This window comes from Cyanistes caeruleus, chromosome 5 (genome assembly GCF_971803275.1).
Source record: "Cyanistes caeruleus chromosome 5, bCyaCae1.hap1.1, whole genome shotgun sequence".
Taxonomy (NCBI): domain Eukaryota; kingdom Metazoa; phylum Chordata; class Aves; order Passeriformes; family Paridae; genus Cyanistes; species Cyanistes caeruleus.
In genome coordinates, this window is record NC_141705.1 from 48,095,630 (window position 1) to 48,120,286 (window position 24,657).

A 24,657-nucleotide genomic window follows, 5' to 3' on the forward strand; every position below is an offset into this window, starting at 1 on the left:
CACAGAGGTGGCTCCTGCGAGCTTGGGGTCTTTTTTTTTTTTTTTTTTTCTTTTTTCTTCTTTTTTTTTTTTTCCCCCGACGGAAAGACGCCCGCCAGTCCCCAGTGCAGCCGGGGGTGAGGTTCCTTCTTTAGATTTACGCTCCCTTCATCTGGATTTGTTTACATAAAGCCCGCTTTCAGTGCACGACGTTGGGAGAAGATGAAGTTTTTGCACTCGGTAGGTTGGGCTGCAAACGGTTCATTAATCTAATTATGATCGTAATTACCGTAATTGATAACCATTTTGAACTAAACATACCGGAGTCTGGAAACTAGACGTAGCCCCACGAGTGCCTCAAGAGTGAGCGTTTCTGATAGCCCTACATCAGAAAAGATGCTGGAAATCCTAACTATTCAGGTAGAGCATCTGGAAAACAAAGAGGCAGTGTTCATAAACTGAGGGCTTTTTAAGTTATGCTTATGTTTTGCTTTAGTTCGCGCAGGCTGCCATAATATACCTTCCTCGTTGCCACGAATTAAAATACCCTTCACCTCCCTGGGGGAAAAAGAGGGCGGTGGGAAATAAAACGGACGCCGTGTCCTTTAGCCCCCTCCTAAACTTTCCTAGCCTGAAGCAGAAAGCCATCTTTCCCCGCTGAGGTCTAGTTCGGCAGGTACAGCGACGTGCCCTCCCGAGCGCTCCCGGGCTGTCTCTCGGCGAAGCCCCTGCCCCGCGGCGCCCGCACAGGGGCTGTCCCCGTCTCGGTGTGTGTGTCCCCAGACCTCCCTGCGCAGCCCCCGGCGGCGGTGGCGGGGAATCCTCCCCGAGAGGCTGGGATGAATACTCCGTCGTTAGTACAGCTGCAGGCGCCGGGATCACAGGCTGTGAAATTGCTTAAGTATTTTTTTTTTAAACCTAGCCCCGTGCCCCCCACGGCCTGCAGGCAGCCCCCCCGTACCCGGAGGCGGCGGGGGAGGGGGGGGCCGGGGGAGCCGGTGCCGCCGCAACCAGCGCCCGGCGGAGCCAGCTGTGCCGGCAGGCAGCTAATGACCGCCGGGCTCAGAAGGACACCGTGGCAGCTGGCGGCTCCCTCCCCCACCTCCCTCTTTTTCTCTTTTTTTTTTTTCTAATTCCTTTTATTTATTTCCTCCCCCCCGCCGCCCTTTCTCCCTGCCTTTTCATTTTTCCCGGTGCTGGTAGGTGGGCAGGTCCCGGCCCCCGTGTCGTGTCCCCCGCCCCCCATCTCGTCCCGGGACCGGGCTCGCTCCACCCGGGCCGGCGCTTCGAGCCCTCTGCCCGCGGCTACGGCGGCGTGTGCCCCCCAGCCGGGTGTGCTCCCCCCCCTCCCCCGGGGTGCCGTGGGCGGCCGTGAGCGCCCCCCGCGCGCGCGCACCCCCTCGGAAATGACTTTTTGTGTTTCAGCTGCGGCAGCTCCCGTGAGGATGCCGGAGGAACGGCTGCCCGGCCAAGCACCGACCGCGGGGAGGATGCGTCCGGAGGAGGAGGAGGAGGATTAAGCGACCCCCCCCTCCCCGCCCCGTCCCTCTCCCCCCGGCCCCCAGCCCCCCCGTCCCGTCCCTCCCCGCCGCCCCCCTCGCCCCGGCCACCATGAACACCAACGTGTGCGTGGAGAGCGGCCCCAACCCCGAGGCGCCGGGGCTGCCCAAGGACAGCCACCTGCCCGAGGGGGCCCTCAACAGCCTTGTGGATTACAACTCGGAGATGGAGAGGTACCGCTCCTTCGCCACCTTCTACAAGACCAACGGCGGCGCCTTCCCGCAGGCGGCCAAGATCGCCCGCATCACCACCCCCATCTTCCCCAGCGCGGCCGCCGCCGCCGCCGCCCGCATCGGCATGTCCCCCTGGAACTGCGACACCGCCACGGCCGCCGCCGCCACCGCCATGCTCTGGGGCAGCGGCGGCGGCGGCGGCGCGGCGGGCGGCGCGAGGAAACCCTCCTCCTCCTCCTCCTCCTCCTCCGCTGCCGCCGCCGCCGCCGCCTCCGCGGCCGCCGCCGCCGCCTCCTCGCTGCACGCCGGCAGGGGCGGCATGCACCACCGGAGCGACTCGCAGCGGCTGGGCAAGCCCGGCTGCCCGCCGGCCGAGCAGCCCGCCCTGCCCATGGCCAACGGCAACTTCCTCTCCACCCTCGCCCCCGAGCACTGCCGGCCGCTGGCCGGCGAGTGTATGAACAAGCTTAAGTGCGGCGCCGCCGAAGCCGAGATCATGAACCTCCCCGACCGTGTCGGCACCTTCTCGGCCATCCCGGCGCTGGGCGGCCTCTCCCTGCCCCCCGGGGTCATCGTCATGACGGCCCTGCACTCCCCCGCCGCGGCCTCGGCCGCCGTCACAGACAGCGCCTTCCAGATCGCCAACCTGGCGGACTGCCCGCAGAGCCACGCCTCGGCCTCGCCCGCCTCCGCCCTGGGCGCCGCCGCCGGCGCGGGGGGCGGCGGAGGCGGCGGCGGCGGTGGCGGCGGAGGCGGCGGGGGGGCCGGCGGCACCGGCGGCGGGGCCGGGGCCGGGGCGGGCAACCCCGCCAAGAAGAAGCGGAAACGCTGCGGGGTGTGCGTGCCCTGCAAGCGGCTCATCAACTGTGGAGTCTGCAGCAGTTGCAGGAACCGCAAAACGGGACACCAGATCTGCAAATTTAGGAAATGTGAAGAGCTTAAGAAAAAACCGGGCACTTCGTTAGAGGTCAGAGGAGATGATTTCTTTTTCCCCAGCCTCCCGCCGTCCCTCCTCAACCCCCTGCCCCCGCCCCTCCAGTGCTTCTTGTCTAGCTTCAAGATGCAGCATCCCTTCTCCGAGGCCTCCTTCAGGCTCTGAGGGAGCCCCCGCCGCGGGCGCGGCTCCCCGCGGCGCGGCCCCGCCGCCCGCCCCTCTCCGCCCCGCAGGGAAGAGAAACGCCGCCTCCCGCGGCGCCCCGCCGAGCCGGGCCCCGGGCCCCGGCCCCCGGCCCCGGGCCGAGGAGGGACGGCCGGGGGGCGCCGGCCCCCGCCCCGCCAGCTCGTGGCCCTTACGGAACGAAGCTAACCTGGTTTACCTGCCGTGCTGTTTCCATAAGACTGCTGGCTCTCTGGTTCCGTTTTCTTTTACTTACTCTTTTCTTCTTATTTCTCTCTCTACCTTTTTCTTTTTTTTTTTTTTTTTTTCCTTTTTTAATTAATGGCAATCATGACGATTCGGGGAGGTTTGTAGGAACGGGGAGGTGGGAAAGGGAAAGTTTTAGCTGAACACCAGGCTCTCGCTGTCAGAAGTTCAGGGAAAGCAATGGCAAGTTCATCTCCAGGCTGGCTGGTAGCAGTTTGTCCCAGACAGACAACGGGCCATGGATCCCAGTAGTAGGTGAAACGCACCCAAGTGATCTCTTTGGCAATGTCTTTTATGAAATAACCTGCTTGTGGTGTATTAAACACAATGGAAGAATAGCACAGGTATGACTGAACTGATTTCTGACTGAACTGTATGTGCGATTATTTTTACAACGTTTCCTCTGAGCTGACAATGTATTGTGTTCCCCAAAGCTGTAACAACAGGTTTTCAGATTTGCTAGACGTGCGAGAGACAGGCAGATCCCGTGTCGCAGACATTTCAGTTATTGTATCGGGCGCGACAGACAATGGGAACCAAAATACACAACCGTGAGGAAAATGGCAATTGGATGGTATCGTTAGGGGAAGGAAACAAGTGAGAGGAAAGAGTAGTAATCATACTTAATTCCTTGTCATTATTAAAATTATAGTGTTGCTGGTTCGACACGCATCTCAGATGTGTCTGAAGGTGTCGAGGATGATGGATTTAGTACAGAGGAGTAGTTTGTGGCGGGTGACACCAAGATTTGTAGTCACAGAAATCAGCAACTAAGTGAGAAATTGCAACTTCCCTCTGTTGTGTGTGTGCGCCTGTGTGTGTTTGCATAGCGGTTTATTCCCTTGCTCATTGCTTGCAGGAGCTCTCTCCAAGAAGAGATGGGATGAGGGATTCCAGGGAAAAAGCAACACTTAGAGCCAATTAATTTGTTCTGTATTAAATAAATTGAGATAACAGTGTTGGTATTGACACTGCCATGGGACAAAAGCAACATTTGGGGGTTAACTGACGTTTGGCTGATAGCATTAACTCTTTCCTAACCAGTCTCATCAAAACAACTAATTAATTCCTTCTTCCAAGACTGAATTGTCCTTGCTGAAAGTTTAATTTGTAGCCCTGCATCCTTTTAGCTCTTTTTTTTGTGAATAGTGACCCAGCATCGCTAACACAAAAACCAGGATGGACTTCCCAGGGGATAGAAGCTGGACTGGGTTTTCAGCTCTTGTTTTCCTCAATGATATACCTCTGTTGATTCTGTAGCAAGTTTGCAACAAGGATAGTTAATGCCCTGCTCTGTTAATGCTGAGTACAGCCTAAAAGAGACTCCCTGAACCAGAGGCGTGGAGAATTCCCCCCACACGACTCAGCACTGAGAGTGCCTTTGTGTGCCAGGTTCCCTCATTAGGCTTGCAAACCAGGGTGCTGCTGGGATTTAATATTTGTGATAAATGATAGGTCCTGATGGTTTATCGATTTGTGCAGAAAGTGAGCTATCTCTGGAAGAAACGAATTTGTACATTATCAGATCTTCCTGTGGGTTTGTGTGCATCTCTGAGCACGTTTCCAGAACTACCTTGCTCCTGACAAAGGTGTTTGGTAACGTTAAAAACTTTTCAGGCATGCTGTGAGAATTAGCATCCCGTTAAAATTGTTTAACCACTGTGACTAGTAAAACCTATGGTTTAATTAGGCACTTGTGTGCTCTCATAACCACCTGCCTCCACCTCTTCTTCTTTCTTTCTTTCCCCCACTTGCTCTCCGTCAGATACATAAACACAAAAGCTCCTCTGCTGCTGTACTGTGACTCGAAGGAAACAGGTTTCCCTTTCCAGCTGTGGAGATGTCAGCAAGGCATCACTCCTCTGCAGGTCATGGCCCATCACAAAGTTTTGTCACAGGATATGGCTAATTTCTTTACAGAAGTGCCGTTTCTCAGGAGGAGAGGAAGAATAACTGACTTATATGGTTGTTTTCCTTATGTCTTCTTTCTTCTTTATAAAAACTTAAATCAACCAATACAGTGACAGAAGGGCTGCCTACAGCACAGGTGCAGCAGCAGTGCTCTGGCTGTACGGCCACCAGCTGTAAGGGTGTCAGAGGGTGACAGGGCCTTCACGAGGGCCCTGCAGCAGCGGTGTTGGTGTTGGGGGTGGGCAAGGACAGTCTCCCTGCAGAGTGAGTGGCTGGGGTGACTCATTTGGCCTGTGCTCCTGGGGAATCCACAGCTCTGTGGGGATGATCCCCTGGCACCTCGGTAGGCACGCTTCCGTGGATATGTGTCAAGGATTGAGGGGCTTACATTCCACTACACACTTAGGTGATTCGTGACTTGTGCTCAACAGCGGCTGCGAATTGCGGGGGTGATTTACGGCAGGGGGTGGAACCATGTTTAAAAACAAATGAAAAATTAGAAAAAAGCCAATAAACTGTCAATAAATTTTCCCTTAAATCTCTTCTACTGGTGCAATGAAGGCATAGGATATAACTTTCAAGGATAGGACATGGGTTTGAAGACAGATTCACGTGAATGCTTTCCAGTTCCTGACCCTTGCATTTTTCATGGAATGCTTCTCGCCCAGCATTTTTTTTTTAAACACTTGAATTATTTTTTCTTACTTTTCTTGTACTGTTTTCACATTAAAAGTGTCCCAATGCTCTAGTATTTTTCATAGAATGTTATTATTACTAGGAAATTTTATGTACGGCAATAATAAATCTATAAAAATCAGATTGACGTCACGTTGCACGCTGCCTACTTGTGTATGTATATTCTGTGTTCATTCAGATTTACAATCAGTTTAAAGAGACATAATCTTTATTTACCCATAGAGAGTACTTATTTTCCTCTGATTGGTGTACATGCCTGTAACTTCTGCTGCAGGTTATGAAGATTAGGTGCCTGACGGTAGATTACATCCTTTTAAGTGAACCCCATTCAGTGTATGAATCTCAGTTGCCCCAGCGCACATTTTCATTAGCGTGGCAGCAAGCTCAGCCAGAGAGGCTGACTTGCGTTGGCAGGGGCTGAAGGGTCCTGCCAAATGTGAAATATCAGCTGTTTAGGCATGCTGTCATCGTAGCAGGCACCACTTGCTCCCTTTGTAACAGCCCAACTAATTGATATGTGCACTACTAAAGCGAGCGTTTGCATACCAACCTGATTGAGTCAATACCAGCCTCCCAATCCGAGGCACCTCGCTGAGCTGCGCTTCGAGCCAGTGGGATTTTGAGATGGCCTTCTCCAGGGATAGGTTGTGATGATTGATTTCAGCAGGAACGGCGTCTGATCCTGAAAGTCTTAACACCATATGGCATTGCCACAGGGGAGAGAGGCTGCGCTGGCAACCTCCGAACTTGCACTTCGTGTTGCGGTAGCGCGTGCGAGCGCTGTTAAGGGAAGACTGCTGAGCTCTGTGGATAGGGGTCAATTAGTAGGGGCCTCAGAGGAAGCAATTTCCCCGCCGTCTATCTGGCTTTAAATTACATGCACAAGTTAAGTGACGGCATGATGGAATTGAGCGGTGGTGAGGGGGAACTGTAAAGTCTGATAAGAAGCAGGCGGCTAACACGATCCAACGGGCTAACTGGAAGGTGGAAAGGAAGACCACCTTGTAGCTCGTGTTCATCACTAAACATCAGCAGCACGGCTCTGTGACAGGCTGTCTCTTCTTCCTGCCACTGCCTCGTAGCCCTCCATCTGGTCGAGGCTCCCTGTGTGCATATGTTAAATGCCTTGCAAAAGGGCAAAAAAGCAGTCCTTGTTCCCGGGCGTTTACAGCTGGAGCAAGAACTGCCGTCTGCCCCGAGCGCAATTTACATTGGCATTGGCTGCAAAGCCCTGATCAGCCCTGCGTGCTGTTTTTTCCTCTTTTTCCTCCTTGTTTGTGCCCCTGGTGCTCGGCCAGGGTTCTCTTGTTCTGTTTGTGGGTCTGAGCCTGCAGGGAATGTGCCTGATGCTGGAACTGGCTGCTAGCACCATAAGAGAGCCCTCACTGCGTGACTCTGATGCTCATGCTTGGGGCTTCCAATGTGGTGTATGATCCTGCTGTGACAGAGTGAGCAGGGAGGGGAGGAACTGAGAGGCAGCGCAAGATCTGACCTTTGTTGCTCATTTTGCCATGAGGTTTTGTCATTTTCATTCAGATACTGCATGTCTGGGATAAACATACGTTCAGTGATGAGTTTTCCTTTTGACCTCTGGAGGTTCTTGGCGACAACACCAGGCCTCCTACTGCCACCTCCAGCAGAGACCAGAGCAGCTACATCTTTGCTCACCAGTGCCTGTTCTCTGCTGCTCAGAAATCTTCTTGAAGAGAATTGACTTTCTGTCTTAGGTTCACATCTTGCAAGGCAGGAATGCGCTGCGGTTGGTGGGAGTCACAGGGTGGAGGGATATGTTTAGAGCCCAGAGGAGACAAACTTTTGGTCTCCTTGATGTTCTCTGAGATTTCTTGATTTCCTCTGAAATGTGGTTGGATGGTGCCTGGTTTACCATGGTTTTTCATATGTTTTTGTTTCCCTTTACTCATTTGATACTTGTAAAGCAGAGAAAGTGCCCAAACCCCATGACATTACTGTTCAGAGTATAAATAGCTGCTTGATAGACTGTGCACACTGTTGTTAAAGGTGGGGCAAAAATGAAGTTGCTCCTGCCTAAGAAAATCTCTTAGTGGTGGGATTTGGTACTGAACTGAACAGAATTTCAAGAAATTCTGCAAAACTGTAGGCCAGTCAGGGACTTAACAGCCTCTTTCATAAAAACTCTGCTTTCTACTTGAGTTGAAAATCTCTTGCTTTAAGTCATTGGACTATGATTGTTTGCTAGTGAAATTGTCCGTATGGTAAGAGAGGTTAACTGGTTGTGATGGTTCTGAATTTTGATTGCACTGAGAAGTTCTTTGCATGGTTTTCTAAGTTGTTCTAGCATAGGTTATGCGCTTGGGGCATCAAGATTCTGTGCCAGACCCTGGATTTCAGTGTTGTGACTGATTAGTCTATTTTTTTAAGCTGTCATAATGAAATCTCTTTGTATTGTTTAGGCTGGGCAAGCTGCATGTGTCATGAGAAAGATGATGAATGAGGGTGGTTTGGGGGTGTTTTGTGCAGTAATTAGCATAATAAGTGTATTTTTTTTCCTCTTTTTTCCCCCAAATCGTCTAGGTCACTTTGAACTAGATATTTCAGTTAGAGGTGCATAAACCCATCATGACTTGGAGTCCTATGCCAGCTACAGGATGTCTGGAAAATCATTGTGTTTACAAACACGATTCTGTGTTTGTACAAATTGTTGTAGACTATACACATCATATAGGGAGACTTTGTTTAAGTTGGTAGATATGTGAATGTCAGGCTACATGCCACTGATAAGAAGTGGGCAACAGGAAGGAACAGTCTTGATTTTTTGTCTGCTTGCTTGTTCATGTATGTGGATATTATCAGATTTTGAGGCCACTTTCCATGCAATTCTGTTTTCTAAGTGCACACCTAACACCTTTACTGAAGTCAGGGAAGACCTTGCTCACTTGGAGAATGGATTAGCATGTCAGCAAGCAATCCCTTAATATTGGGGAAAGAAGGGGAAGAGAATTTTTTTTTTTCTTTCAGAAAGCAACGCCATGGTACTGCTTTTTGGGTTTTCAAAGAAAAGTGTCCCAGAGAGAGTTAAAAAAAAAAGGTTGATATTAATTTCTTTATATTGTGTCATGCATTTATGCATAGCAGTGACTCAGAGCAGGTCTTTTCCAAATACCCTAAAAATTCGTAGTGTTGAAAACGAGTAGTCTTCCAGCTCTTAACATGCATATATTGTAAGGGTTAGGTTTGGTGAAATAATTCTAAGCAGGCAAACCTAGGATGTACACCTTAAAGACTCATCAAATACAGCATAATCCTTTTGATCACTGGTTGCAATGGGAAATGGCTGCTGCTTGCAGAGGGGAAGGCTTTAAGATAAGCTTTTTGGATGTACCCAAGTGAGTTGGGAGCAATAAGTAACTTGTGTCACTGTAGCCTTGGTGGCTATAATTCTCAAGCCATCAACTATGTGCTTAAAAACCGTCAGCAGGCACCATGTCTCCTGAGGAGTACCACCACCCAGGGAAAGCATTTCTCTGCTTCTGTAGTGTCTGTGTTTTTGATAGCTCAGCTGCTTGGATGATTGTACTGAACCACAATGTCTTGAAGGATGTGGCTTCCTTTGCTGCTTTTTTTGTCATTTGAGAGCCCTGACTGCATGTCTGCCTTCTTTCGTCTTTTGGGTACTTCTGTTGTTTTCCATAGTCGTATCTTGTTCAGTCACATGCAAACACCTGTCCTGAAACTGAATTACTCTGCGCTGTAATCTAAAGTCATCCCCCATTTCAGCATCCTGTGCTTTCTGTTGTGCATTGAGTTATGTTGCACCATACTTTAGATGCGACAGCCATTTAATAATGTTGAAGCCTTAGCTCTGCAGGGGCTAAAAAGATCCCAGCAGGCTTGTTAACTTCTACTCTCAGACATTATGGGAAATATTTTCTCTTCCCTGCAACTCTTCTGCATCCTCTTAATTAACGCTATAAAAATCCATAGCCAGGTATATGTGAAGCCTGTTTAATTTTTTTGCAGTTTTCCAGAATTCCTCTGTTCCTTCCTATTTAAGCAGACAGTGGTGCCAAGTGAGATATGAGAACGTAAAAGGGATAAAGGCAGCCTGGGTCATGCCGGATGCAGTGTTCTTGTCAGGCAGCATACTCATCAAGTGCCTTTCCTGTATTCACCATAGGATCTTATTTTTTTCCTGCTCTATTCAGTATTTTTCTTTATCTCAATCTCTGAAGTGCTGGGCATTTTAAAACTTTGCACCTCTCCTTTCTCAGGACAATTTTCTTTTCTGCTCCAGACTGCTGTGGTCATGGTGTCTGTTGTACTTCTATGTAGGATCCCCGCTAGCTGGTATCAGACTTGATTTGACTGGAAGTTATCTTTCTATATATTTGACTAAGAAACTATCTGTGACAGAGATCAGAGAGATTAGTCACTGGTTTAGGAAGTGGAGAAGCAGTATTAAAATTTGAGGTGGAGAGAAGAACTTAATAAATACTGGAAAATGGGGTAAATCCAAGGAAGTTCAGGAGGGTTACCACTTAAGATGAGGGCAGAGGAGGAGGAAAGATGAGCTGCAGAGTGCTCAAGCAGAGGAGGATTCCAGAGTGGCTGAGGGCTGGTTGTAACATGTGAAGCCTCAGTTGAGGGCATGCCTGCTCCTCCACAGGGGTGACTCAGTTACCATGGGACAGACTGAGCACATAAGGGTGCAGTGGTAGGGCTGAAGATGCAGTGACATCTCCCTTGCTGAGAAGAGCATGAGTTGTATTTGCTGCTATGAGTAATAAATTACTCAAATTCAGGTGAGGCAATTGAAGAGCTCACCAGTAACCACCTTTCCAAAACTACTGCAGGGGAAGGCCAAGATTTCACAGAGCTGAAGGGAACCTTAATGAGGGTAAGCAGGGCTTTCCCCATGCCATTGTTGATACCACAAACCAGATTCTTTAATTCATTTTTAAAAATTGACTGGAGTTTGTGGAGAGAATTTGGATATCAGGGTGAGCATTTGGTACGGGCGGAGTCTTGTCATCCAAACAAGTTGTTCAAGGGGTAAGAAAATGATAAAGGCATACATACAGAAGAGCCGACAGATGTGCAAGAGAGAGGGGAAGCTTGCAAAGGCGAGGCTGAAAATTATGATTTCTTGCACGAGGACTTCTTGGTCTTAAAGGTTTCTTTGGTGGTGTGTACTATGTTTCCTAGGAAAGCTGGAGCATGCTGACAGCATATCAATCTGGCACTATGTTAGCACAAAGAATTTGCCCCATTGTCATGAAAAAAAATGCTACAAAACAGCTGCAGTTCAGTAACATTTGTCCTTCTGCACATCCTAACTGTGGTGGGGGATTGGAGATTGGGTGCAGCAGCCTTGGCAGCTACAGGCTTGTAAGAGAGCTGAAGCGCTCTCAGAGTCTGTGTAGAAGCTACAAGGAGGGCAGAGCGAGAGGCAATTGAAGAGGTTGGAAACAGAAAAGGAGAGGCAAGGAATATACATTCTTAAATATGTGATCTCCAAAGTGAGTAGTATTAGTGAAGAAAAAAAAAAAAAGCTTTTCATTTTAGAGTGAAAAAACCAGGAGAAAAATATATTTGGAAGAGTTGTGTGACCCACATGGCAGGGGGTGAGAGAGGACTCGATGACACCATCTTAGAAATCATGTAAAACCTATTGCCTCTAAATTACCAGTTCAGCTGAGCTCTGGGCGGTGGTGAAATGGTTGGCTGGTTGCTTGGAAGCTGATGTAGAGTAAATTGGAGGTCAAAGTCCAGTGGAGGTCAGAGTGTCATGTAAATAATTACTGGGATGTGTCTTCATTATCATCCTTGCAAATTTCAGAAGACACCCATGGGGAAGAATGGGATTCAAAACCATTTACAATGTATTGTTTCCCTCACCTGTCAGGAATTGTGGTGACCTGTCGTATAGGAGTTTGTGTTGCTGCTCCTCTTCCTGCATCAAGTCAGACAATACATGGTGCTCCCCTTGATGCTTGGCTACGAGAGAGCCGAACTGGCACCTGTGATGAGTCTTAGGCATTGGTTGATTATACTCAGTCCAGATATCAAGTGGTGCATTGGAGTGATGGATTTCTGTATTTCTCCTTCCCTTTTTTTTTTTTTTTTGTGAGCTTTTCAGAAAAGGATACAAGCAAGCAGAGACCAAGAATTTAATGGATATATTTTTCACTGGCTCTTTTATCAACAGCATATGAAAAATCCCAAAGGACAGAAGCAGTTAGCTAACCAATGAGGCATCATAGCTGATTTTAGGTTCCATGCAGGAGAAAAAGATACTGAAGCCCCAGCAGCTTAAGGCGAAAGAGATTTAAATTTAGGTTTGGTACTGAGAAACGTGCCTCTCCTCTGCTTGGAGACCAGTCTGTAAGAGATTACTGTACCCCAGGGCAGCAGTTTGGAGGATGATAGAGATGTCAGCCTGTGAGAGCAAAGACTTGTACCACTGGATGATGAACCAGCAGGGATTTCTCATTAATGGAATGAATGTTAACAAGAATAATTCTGTTTTGTGAGCTGGTGTGTGTGGGAAGGATAAATGATAGGGGCTGATGGATGGTCTTCACAGAGATTTGATTAGGGAGAAGGTGAATGGCAGTGTGTGTGAGAGGGGGAGGTGTATGCACGTGGTACATCCATTGCAGCAGGCAGGCACACTTCTAGTTGACAGTGTCTGACAGAGAAGTCAGCAGAAGTAACCAGACAGGTCCTAGGCAAAAGCAGAAGCCAGTCACAGGTGTGGATATTTCATTTTTAGTGTCTTGTGAATTGTAGGTTTGGGTTTTATGTTGCATTGCGGTAAGAAACCTGTATCCAATAATTTCTCTATAAAACTTTTGTAAGTAACAGAGCTTTCTGCTTTCTGCTAATAAAGCATTTGACTATTGATATTAATTCCCACAGTCGGTGTGGGAGCACTGAATGACACCTTTTCTGACCTGCTTAGTATCATTTTTGGCTCTGAAGTAATGCTTAAAACTTATATGAGCCCTTCCCAGTTCCTGAAAAAGCAGGAGACGGGCCAGACCTACTGGTTGAGAGGCCAGGCAGGCAGAACCAACAGAAACAATCCCTCATCCTGCCTGAGGCCTACATATGCTGCTGGAATGCAAATAAGAAATGAAAAAAAGCAGAATAGTCACATAAGCTGAGTAGGCACTCCGGCAGACTTAGGAGCTCCACCCTCAGGTACAGGGGTGGCTGAAAAGTGAAGGAACTGCATGAACTGCTCTAGAGAGACGTAGACACGGGGAAAGAGTCCCTTTGGCAGTGAGATGTGGGAGACCCTTTAGCCGAGAAGCCAAACCTCTGATCCGTTCCCTGCTGCCTTTGCCAGGAGGCCACTGGGAGCCCCCGCCTGAGGCCGGAGTGTGGCCAGCTGGAGCCGGGCGGCAGATGGCAGGAGGAGCTCCCAGCCCCGGGAGCGCCATGCCAGGCGCGGCCAAGCCGTGCTCCCCTCGGGAGCGAGCGAGACGGCGGAGGTGGAGACTTGGCTCCGTCCCTCGGCTCGCTGGCCAAAAGGGCTGCACTGGCACAAGGGAGGGAGCGCGCTGGAAGGCGTCCACAGCCAGCTATTCCCAGCCTGGGAGGGGATGGGCAGAGCAGATGTGTTCCTTTGCAGCGCTCTGCCTGCATCCGTGTGCCGGTACCCTCTGCGCACCGCTGCGGTGCTCAGTGACTCGAGCTGACCCCTGGGGCTGTTGAGGCCGATGGTGGAGCATGTGAGCTGCACTCCGCAGAGCTGAAGGTGATGCTCACCGGCACTGAGAGGGGCTCCAGGGGCTCCGTCACTAATATTTGCTGGGACTGAGCTGTTTTTTCCCTTTGACAGCGTTAGTCTGGATTCCTGATGATTTCTGATCTGTAGTTGCCGTCTGTTTTCCCCAATGGCATTATGCATTTTTTCAGATCGAGAATCGAGATCCCATTCCCCCAGATTTGATCTCATCTCTATAGTAAAAAAAAAAACCACCTTAATATATAAAATAAACTGTGGTGTGCAGTGAATGTAAATGAGGGATACCTTTGCTCCTTTTTTCTACCGTGGAGAAACACATTACTTCTCTGACTAATCCCATTGATTTGGCTGGGGAGCTATGGTCTGCTGCTGATGTCGAGTCCAAGTGGCAGGATCCGGCTGTACAGTGGCAGGTCTCCGTGGCCGTTGGCACAAATCCTTTATTCCCCAGCTGACTCCACTGAAATCTCCTAAAGTTACCTCTGAGCTATTTGAGAAGAGCTGGGTTTTCAAACCATGACCCTGGCTTCGGAGTACATTTTTAAAATTTCCACTTGCAATGTCCTGTGGCAGAGGTTTACTTTTCACTCGATGGAGCTGGCAGCAGAGAAAGTCAAATGAGTTTTCCTAATCTGGTATGTTCTAAATCTGGTTTGTCTCAAATACAGCCTGAGAGATATGCAGCGCAAGTGGAAAAATAACTGCCAGCACGCAGATGCGTGTCCTCTCGGAGCAAATAAAGCTGACTTTTAAAATAAATGTTAAATCTCATCCTTGGTATGAAGGGAGACAGGCCTGTAGCTCAGGTATGGGGAGAAATATTTTAAGGTGGGCTGCAGAAGAAAGCTCACCACCAGGCTTCTCACCCAGCGTACATGTCCCTTTTTATCTGCTAAGTCCAATAATAAGCTTGTTATTAGAGGACATCTGTTACTGCCTGATAACACGTACAGAGAGCAGGAGCACAGCGTTGGTGGGCAGCCAGGGATTTTGGCAGCTGTGGGGAGCGGCAGCAGCTTCGTGGACTGTTTCACACCTCATCCAGAGCTGGGGCAGCACATCCCCCCCCTGGGCCTGTGGCTGGGTGGGAGGATGCCGGGAGTTTGAGGCGAGGGCTATTCCTGCACGGAGCTCCCCTGTGCCAGCTGGTGTGCATGTGTGTGCCAAAGCCTCATCCACTCATCCTCCTGCAGCCACAGCTGGCCCCCTCGGTGCCGGGTCAGCGTGGTGGGTCTCCTGGCATTCCTCCAGGACAGGCAGCGGAGCAGCTGGGAAAAACGTGCCACACGCTGGGCTCTGTTTTTTCCTTCTGCATTTCCAGGGGATGCAGTTCACATGCTAGTTTCTTGCCCCCAAGCTTCCTTGCCTGAAGAAAAACGTTCAAGGAGACTGTGTGAGCTGAATCTGAGCGTCATGAGGTTTTCCCCAAAGTCATTGCTGTAGGTAATGTATATTTATGAGCGGAACAAAGTGGGTTGAAGATACTTTGAAAGGCTGTTTTCCTCTCAGGGTGGCTTAGCATTTAGGCAAGTAAGGAGTGGAGATGCTGTCCAGACTGTATTTGCCAGTGGCAGAGCAGGCTGGTGCAGGACACATGGCATCTTCCACCTGCCTTCCTGCGTGTCAGGAGATGCTGATGCTTTGTGGTTCAGGAGATGGTTATCCTTCCAGTTTCTGGAGAGAGCCTACAAGAAAACTGGAGAGGGACTTTCTACAGGAGCACATAGTGGTAGGAAAAGGAGAAATGACTTTAGACTGAAAGAAGGTAGGTTTAGATTACATGCTAGGAAGAAATGCCTTATAGTGAGGGTGGTGAGGCACTGGAACAGGCTGCCCAAAAAAGCTGTGGATGCCTCATCCCTGCCAGTGTTCAAAGCCAAGTTGGATGGGGATCTGAGCAACCTGGTGCTGTGGGTGGTGTCCCTGCCCATGGCAGGTGAGCTGGAGGTGATCTGTAAGGGCCCTTCCAATCCAAACCATTCTATGATCTTACAGTGCTCTGCAGGTCAGGAGACCGCATCCCTCTGCTGGGCTTTAGCCTGTCACTGTGTGACACAGCTCCATTCCAGCAATGAGACTGTGCCACCAAGTGTGCCCTGGGCTCAGCTCTTGTCTGGGGAAGGGTCTTTCAAGAGAGGGAACTTGGGGATAGAAAGTGAGTTTTGAATTTGCACCAGAGTCTGCACTGTTAATGTATGAGCATCGCTGATGTCATTTCCAGGGTGACCATCAGACACCTGAATTAGCTTGTGGCACTGGCAGTACAAGTAAAGGCCAGTTTGCTTTCCTGCTGGTGGTCATGTGGGCTCTGTGAGACTGATGAGGTGCACAGGCTGCATTCACACAGTGTAAGGAAAGCATACCAGCACTGGTTTATGGCCAGTGATGGTCAGTGTTTGCTCGGCTGGGCTGCTGATTGGTTCAAATTGCATTTCACACAGGGGCCAAGACTTCCCACCTGAATCATTTTGTCCACCACAGAGCACCAGATTTCTCTATATGTGATTATATGTCTCTTTCTCAATATATATAGATATATTAAGATATACATAGACACACACACACACATATATATATATATGTATATAGCCTACCAGGCCAAACTGCTCCTCTTGTGCAAGGCATTTCAAGAAGGGATTATTCTCCAGCTTGAGAAGCTTATGTTGGGTTATCTGCAAATCTTGGTAAGCTCAGTTTTCCCTGTATTGCTAGCACCAATCCCGCTGCTTTGGGAAATCCACCAGTTTATTGTCATTTACCATGTGAATTTGAGATTAATTAATTCTTTCTGTGGTTGTATAGGTCTCTGTAAAGACCACCAGATAGTCCAGATTTTGTTGGACATACCTAAGCTGCCATATCCTTCCCAGAGAGCCTCCTTTGAGCTGGATTGTTTCCAGGGCTCCTCAAGAGGAATGAGGAATGCCACATCTGGGTAATAATTTGCTGTAGCCAACATGTGAGTTTACTTCAATGAGAGCAGGATTTTTGCTCATGGATCAAACATCAAAGGATTCTTACATAATGCAACATCTTTTGACATTGGTAAAGTATTAGGTCATAATCATGTAGTGCTCTGATATATTTTATTATTCTATTTTATTTCTGAATGTGGTTCACCTCAACTCAAATGATGCCCAGCCTTCTAGAAAATAGTAATAGAGGTGACTTATAGTGAGTCTTGGTTAGATAGCTCTGAATTTTTCCTGTGCCCTAAGCAGCAGCAGCATCCCAAGCAGGTGCAACCAGATTTCCTGTATCACATCTTTCAGGTGGCTGTGAGACTCAGCTGAGGAGAGAGGATTCTCTGGCAGGTGTGGTAGGCTTGAGCTCGCCAAGGGCTGGGCAAGCAGGCGGGCTTTGGAGGAGCAAATCCCACTGTGGCATCCCATGCCTTGCTCCGTCAGTCGGTCACCCCAGAGGGCAGTGGGAGGCATCCTTCTTTAATGAGTGCTTTTGCTGTGAAAATACAGGTGTTGAAACAGACTTTGGTGAGGAATTCACAGCTCCTGCCAGCATGCTGTTTTCATGTGTTGTGTATAGCAAGGGTCTGCTTTTACATTTCCCTGTGGGGTGTCCAGGACAGAAACATAGGTATCGTTTTTCTGCTTAATTGTGGAGATTTTCTGCTGGTTTCTGTTGCCTGTTTTTTACCTTCTCTTCCAAAAATGTAGCATGCTTGGTTCCCTATATGAAGCTCATTTTTCTAGGCAATAATTAGATTTTCAGATTTCAAATATTCGAGCTATTTCTTCTACAGTGAAAGCTGGCGCATAGGGAGCAGAATAGAAAGTTTGAAAGTGTGGAGGACATTTCACCCCGGGTTTATGTAGGGATAAATCCTCTCCAGTGCCATGCTTTATGGCATTACCCGATTGGAGAAGCCAGGGCTGCAGGTTTCTGAGCATCCTCCTGAGAGCAAGCCTGCCGTTTGTCAGCATTTGCACCAGCACGAGCAGTGAAGGCTTTTACAGCAAAACGGCGCCGATCAACTCTGGTTCTGCTCCTCACCACCCCTCCCTTCGCTTCCAGGGGGATCTGTCTTTCCTGTCACTCAGGATAACGATTCCCCACCGGCAGCACAGAGATCCAGAAATGCGCTGTAATCTTGCCGAGAGTTTGATTCCCCAGCTGGGACTGCTGGATTTATACAGCCAGGCACTAGATGGTCATTGCACTTAAACTTGTGTGTTGGTGTGCTGAACCTCTGAACGGGCTCTCTTTGTCTGGGAATAACCTTGATTCTTGGAGCAGTGAAATCTATCTATTTCATTGCATATACTGGTTTAGATTTAACTTGATCTAGCTGTTCAGTTTTAAAAGATTTTTTTCTTTTTGTGGAGGTGTGGATTAATAATTCATTCCCAAATTGGTAATTAGCACAATGGATATTTAATTGTAAATGTATATCTTTAATTAGAACTTAGTACACGGATGCAAAAATTCCTTATCTTGCAGGTTTTCAAAAGCACACATATTAAACCACAGCCTTGCCCTTCAAAAATACTATTCTGTGTATTTAAAGGTCTGAATGACCTTTTAATCAGACGTTACACCTTTACTTCCAGCTGATATGACAACATCTGACAGTAACTCAACCTGATGTGGCAAGAAAATAAATAAAAGCTGTCTCAGTCACTACGTCTTTAAATCTGTCTAACTGTGGTTTTGTGTTCAGGCAGATGGACCCACAGCAGAATATTACATTTAGTTTTCAAGTGAAGACAGTGTATTGAGTTTAATATGTTTGCATGTTTGACTGTTCTTTTGAGGTCAATTTAGTTGTACGATTGTTTCCTGCCATTCTGAACTCCAGCCTCGTCTGCAGCCAAGCTCTTTATAAATTATAAATCTGTAAACCTCGCTCTCAGCAGCCATCTTACAGCCCACACAGACCGGTGTGGATGGTCTGGAAATTGCGTTAGCTCTGCTCAGCATACCTGGGTGCGAGGGATGCCGTGCTCTGTCACTGCTTGTGCTCATGCTCACCTCATGTAAATGGGCAGAACAGGGACTGGGAAAGATGGATATGAGCAATTCTTACTTTTGTACCACCAGCACAAAGAGAACTCACACTTGTCAGGGTGATTATATTCAACACACCAGCTTATTGTCCTTGGAAGTTAATTTTCGGATGATTTATTGAAGTGTAACATTTGTGGAAGGGGAGTGGATATTGAATTGACAACAGGTCAGAGTTCTGATAATACAGCAGAATTATTTTGATCTCTGGTATTTCCAAGTGCAGAAGCAATAAACATAACAATAACAGCTCCCCTTTCATATGGCTTTTACAAAAAGAGAAGATGTGTACTGCTTGAGCCTATTTATCACAAACTGGGCTAATTATTCAACAAAAAATACGTGCCATACCAATGAGCAGTTCCTGGAATTCAGAAAGTAATAGTCTGACACTGAGTACCATGCACGTTGTACACTGCAGCATCCATGGTTTGTTGGATCTTTGTGGAAAAACTAGGGAAACATTAAAAAGGTCTTCCCTGAAATAAAAGTTAAGTAATTCTTTCAAAAAGAGACATGGTACTTAAATGTGGCACCAGCAAAATCCATGAGAACCTCTTTGTTACAAGAATTTATTTGCAAATTTCCAGAGTTTTGCTTTTAGGAGAATTTTTTTTTCAGATATAACACTTCTGTTTTGTGGGTGGTTCTTAATGAAACAAGTACTTGGGAGCTGGGACAGACTGATAGAGTGTCATGTTAGGGCTCACTCTCCTCCCTGGACATGCAGTCATTAATTCTGGAGGGGAGACATGTGGGTTGAGATGCCCGGATTCAAGGGCACTTTCATCATCTTTTGACTGAAGGAAATTGAGGACAAGAAGCACATCAAAGAAATGGCACAGCCTTTGCAGGCTCAGCCCCTTCAGCCTCAAAAGCTGTGGTGGGAATTTGCTGCTACTCAAATGTGTATGGAGGCACCTGGATGCAAGTGGATATCACTTTCAGGGTGCAGCAGGTGGGAGAAGGAGGTGGGTAGTAGCTCTCTCTGTTTACACAGGACTGTTTCTGTGTAAGCCAAGGTCCTGTGTGAAGGAAAGGACAGGGGCAGTCTGGGCAGTGCACCCAAGACAGCAGGGTGATTCCCTCACTGGAATGAAGTCATGGATGTGTTTTCAGTTCTTTCTGCATTGCAGCCTAAATGTGGAACAAGGTGAGGTTTGAAAATGCCAGCCTCTCCTCCTAATGTGTCTGAAGACACAGCATGCTTTCCAAGTGACAGAGCAGTGCCTTTGCTGGCCCCCTGCCCTGAGCATGGTCTTGCCAAAAATGTGTTTAACTCACAGCCCACCAAGCCATGACTGTGTGCCCAGTGTGCCGGTCAAGGCAGAAACCACTGTACAACCGTGCGGTCATTCTGAAAGCACTGTCTGTTTTGCAGATATTTTCCCTAGCAATGTTTGCATTTTCATGACTACCTTGTTAACAAACTAAGGAGGAGACAGCGTATTAGGTGTGTTACATACCGAGTACGATGTATTGCGTGTGATCCTAAAAGTGGTGTGTTTGGAGAAGGATGTTTCTATTAATTATCAAGCAGTGGGAGGCATCATGTTGTTCCTAGATAACTGAAAGTATGCCTAAAATGTAAAGGAAAAGAACAACTAGAACTCAAGTATGCCAATGCCACAAAAGAAAGCTTAACTTGTTTTCTTGCTTTTTTTTTAGAGAACACCTGTTCCCAGCGCTGAAGCATTCCGATGGTTCTTTTAAGCAGTAGTGTATCTTATTTTCGAGGCAGTCCGAAGTGAATGGCAAGCTAAAGTCTTGTTTTAAGAAACTGCTTAGTCCACCATTGAAGAATATACTCAGATACTATTTTCATTTATGTATAGGGGTTTCCTCAAAAGCAAAAGACAAAAATCTCTGAGCCTGGGGAATTGGCCAGCTTCTTCACATTCACTACACCGATTCTTTCTTTGATGTAACTTAGCTATACTAGTGAAGTTGTTGTCTATTTTTAAAGTGGCTGTAAAAAAAAAAAAAGTTTGGGTAAACCCCTGCTATAAAGTCATGTATCTTTGAAAAGTAACATATCTATACTTCATTTTCAAATATATGTGTTTCAGTACTGTAAACTGTACAGATAGCCGCTTGTATTTTGTGTGTTTAGACACAAGGAGACAATCATGTCTGAGCATCAATGGAGATAAACGGTTTGTACACAACAGTGTGGTTCTGCAAATTAAATCCGGAGCAATAAATTCTAGCTTTAACTATTATTTTGCTAGTTGTTTAGCAGCAGCAGCAGCAACAGCAGCACTGTTTTGCCATGCATCCTTCCATAGAGACTTGATGCCAAGTTTTCCAAGATAAAAAGATTGTGACGCATCTAGCAATTACCTTCTGTCGTGGTGTTGTGAGAGGGGAAGACGTAACACTTAAAATTAATCTTTCAAGCACTATATTAGAATAGTGGTTTGTGCACTTGCATTGCTTCCAAAGGAGCTTTACAGAGGGGTATCTATCCAAAAATGCTGTCTAGTGTCTGACTTGTTTTTCACTGTGCTCTGAGCTGGAGTGCCCAGCATAGGCGGATGTGCAAAACTAGTCATCTAAATAAAGGTTGTTCTAGGATGCAAAACAGAGTATGAGACCTTAGGAAAAACAATGACTCAGCTTAATTACCCTTCACCTGCAAGATCTTATGTAACATTTTCAGTCAATGGAGTAAATATTTTATAAAGTGGAATGCCGTATTTTTGGTTCAGGTGGAGCTCTTCACAGTTAAGTGAGTTTTGACAGTTGGACTGGTTTAGGTCTCACTCGCACTTGTGTTCGTTTTGAAAGCCTGGATATTTTTGCGGTATAAAAATGTTGGGATTTTTTTTTTTTTTTTTTTAAATGCTTTTAAAAAAAGACCATTTCTCCCACATGTTTCTTGGTCCACTGATCTCGGCTCTGCTGAATGACTGGTCCCTTAGGCCCCCACAAAAATGCTTTGCCGTTCTTCTTCCTTTTCTAGCTGTATGGAAGAAATGTCTACTCCATGGAAAGGCAGCACACAGAGTGATATAGCTGACGTGCCGTAAAAAATATGGAGGATTCTTTACTTAGGGATACTTATTATCAGTTGATCATCACTTTTTATTGCTTGGCTTTGTCATACCACTCACAAGTGAGAAGGCCATGCCACCAAAGGAAATGAATGCTGTTGTGCCATGTATTTGATAGATTTATAATTTTTTACAAGATAGGCCTACCAGTAGTTTCACAGACAAGGTGCTGGGCATGGAAATAACCAGGTAATGTTGCACAGCACATGCAAATCTCCTACTGTTTCAGCACTTTCTCCAGTTTTTGCTAAGTACTTGAGCCTTTGGCCCCTGGTCACACTTACTTGGTGAAGCACAAGGCATGGGTTGGGAATGCTTTGGCAGCTTTGGCAACTGAGGGCTGGTAGGTGTTGGGAGCAGCCCAGAAGGTGAAGACCAAGAGGTGGAGGAGGAGAAACCTCCTGAGGTCGCATGTGTGTGCCAGCAGGACCAGCAGAGTGTGGGTGACCCAGGGTAACTGGAGGGCACAGTTGGGCTGGGCTTACACCTGCATCCTCAACTTAGGGTCAGTGCACATGTCTGTGGCATCGTATGACGTCACATACATGGCTTCAGAGGTGGAATGTCACACTTAAAATGCTTCTATCATGGTGCCCCTCTTACAGTTTGTGAGATCCTCAGTTGAACATTCATCCAGTGCCCATTCAATGAGCTTTGTGTCTGTTTGTATGGCAGCTGTGTATGGATTTTTTTGTGTTGGAGACTTTTTGGTTAGGGACCTCTGTTACTGATCACTAGACCAATATGAGCTCTGCAAGATCTTCTCTACCAAAGTGCTGATCAATTTACAAACTGAAGCCTTATTTGCACATCTGGCTGGTAAGCTTGCTTTGCTCTTTGGAAAACTCTCATTGCTCTTACAGAAGCAGAGGCAAAGTTCAGTTCAGGCTACATTAGGTGTACAAAGATACTCATAGCAATGTACTTACTGTCTAATACCCTAATGTTGCATGTCTTGTTGTGGTTCCTTTTTTTGTTTTGTTGTTTTGTTTTAAAGAACTGATGGATCTGTATATTGTAATTGTGGTGTTTTACATGTCAATTCGAAATTGTTAAACACACCAACAAGCATACCTGTTAATTAATGAAAATGAATGAGAGGTGATTTTTCTTTGATTTACCCACATGGTTTTTGTTTCGGATGCTGTTCCTTTGCACCATCAGGTTTTTAGATTCTGCTGAAACAGTATTTATATGATGTAGTACGCATAGAGCATTTTAATTAGTGATGTTTGAAGAAGGAAATCAGTTTTCTGGCCTGTCTCTCCCCACTGCCCTCCCCACCCCTCCCCATTTATATACGTATTTGTCAATCGGATTATTGTCAAGTTCTAATTACCAAACTTGTGCTTTTCATGAGGTCCAATACCATTTTCCAGTGTGAAAATTTGTATTCTTCTCTGTTCTTCTTTCTCACAGTGAAAAGTTGAAAAAAAACAAAGGGTGTGGGCAAAAAAAAAAAAAAGGAGAACTCTTTCTGTCTTCTAGGTGTGAGCGCTAAGCCTAGTGGAAGCATTTTTGGCATACCCCAGATAAACTTATGAAAAATGGTAAGCTTGAAAGGGAGGCACACGTACCCATTCTGTCAATTAATAACAGACCCTCCCTATGAGGGAAAATACTCCCTTTTGTACAGACCCCCTGGTATGTAAGTCCTGCAATTAATGTTGAAGAATGTAAAGTCTTTAAACGGGCTATATCTGTAATCAAATAATGAAGAAAGAAAGTAGTTAAATGAACATACCATTCAGGGTCGAATGCATTCAGCAAAAAGCAGTAGTGGGTCTTTGATCATGGTTAGATGCATAGTGATATCAAACAGTGGGTTCTCATGTAACAGCTAAATGTTTCAGATTTTGTTTTTATTAAATTTGGCAGTTTCACGCTGAGCTCTACTGTATTCTTAGTGAACAAAAGACAGCTCCTATGTTAGAAAGTACTCCATTTTCACAATTGCAGGGAACTAGGATGGTATTTTCAGAAACATGGGCCACAGAAATGTACTCCTTTCACAGTGTTCTCCTATTTCTGAACTGTGCAGTTATCTATTAAATTTTCTAATAGATATTTGTGTAAGGTGTATGTATGCTTGTGCAATTATGGAAAAAAAAAAAACCAGTTTTGGAAAACAGTGTATTTATGAAAAAATAATCACTTATGGGGCATGTACAAAACTGTATAAAAACATTCAATTTGCCCAGTAAAGTTGTTTTTGTGATATTTCTGTGTTGTTGAATAAAGGACTTTAGTATTCAAAATATCTCTCTTTTTCCATAAACAGGTCCTGTTTGTGGGATCTTAAACAAAGAAAACCTCTTTTACAGAATAACCCTCAAAATGAGCAAGAAGGTCCAAATGCTGACCTCAGTCTTGTGTATGGGAATGAATGCTTATGAAGTGTTGGTACAATAGCCACAGAGCTTATTCCTTCTCAATTGGCAATTGATGGAAACCCCATAAGTTGTGTAACTGAAGGTAACATTGTACTCTGGATTTTTTAAAATAGCAGAAAAAAAATACTGCCTTTTTTTCGACTAGGAATGTTACTTTGAGATTTTGAGGCTATGAAAGGTTAGTGAAGTAGGAGCAAGACTGATTACAGAACAGTCTTTAACCCATTAATGCAGACCTGTGTTGTATAAAAAGAGTGGACTAGTGAGGGTGGTGTGATAAATTAGCAGTTAGCTTTGTATGGAGAAGCATGCAAAGATGAAATCTCATCTGTAGCTCTTGCAACAAACAATAGTCCTGAGGATAGGTCATCCCATTGCTGTTGAAGTACTTGGAATTACAAAGCTAGTTTCTGAGAGAATGACAACATTATCTTCCTTTTTGTTTTACTCAGTTCAGCTTTTCAGTTCAAAGTTCAGCTCTCTATCTGTCTCAAAAACTATACATAGCTAAAGAAATGTTTTCCTCTTGACATTTTGTTTCCCCATACTACTTGCCAGCATTGAAGCAGCTTCAGATAGGTGGGAAGGTTCGTGACAAGCAAGTCATCTGATTTTGGTGAAATTTGGAATGTCATTTTTCTGCGAATATTCCTTTAATCAACAGAAAGTCTGCTCTTAGGTGCCAAAACAGAATTGTGAACAAGTTTGAAAAATGAGGTAGGTCCTTCAGTCTGTGAGATGCCTTCAATGCCAGCTGATTTTCCAGGGG

The 24,657-nt window shown here is 46.5% G+C and overlaps 1 protein-coding gene across 2 annotated transcripts; it reads left to right on the forward strand.

The window, feature by feature from the left end:
* The first annotated feature begins 1,581 nt into the window (after positions 1–1,581).
* CXXC4 (CXXC finger protein 4) lies at positions 1,582–23,753 on the forward strand. Of its 2 annotated transcripts, XM_086888316.1 has the most exons (2): positions 1,582–2,679; positions 20,108–23,753. In XM_086888316.1, the coding sequence occupies exons 1-2, from the start codon at positions 1,591–1,593 to the stop codon at positions 20,150–20,152; spliced, it is 1,134 nt and encodes a 377-aa protein (XP_086744442.1). In that variant the 5' UTR covers positions 1,582–1,590; the 3' UTR covers positions 20,153–23,753. The 2 variants fall into 2 exon arrangements, with proteins under 2 accessions (XP_086744442.1, XP_086744441.1); XM_086888315.1 differs by lacking the exon at positions 20,108–23,753 and having other exon boundaries at positions 1,582–2,811.
* Positions 23,754–24,657: the final 904 nt, after the last annotated feature.

What these genes read in the sequence shown, in the direction of transcription:
- CXXC4 (XM_086888315.1), top strand. Translation starts at nt 1,591, where the DNA reads ATGAACACCAACGTGTGCGTGGAGAGCGGCCCCAACCCCGAGGCGCCG.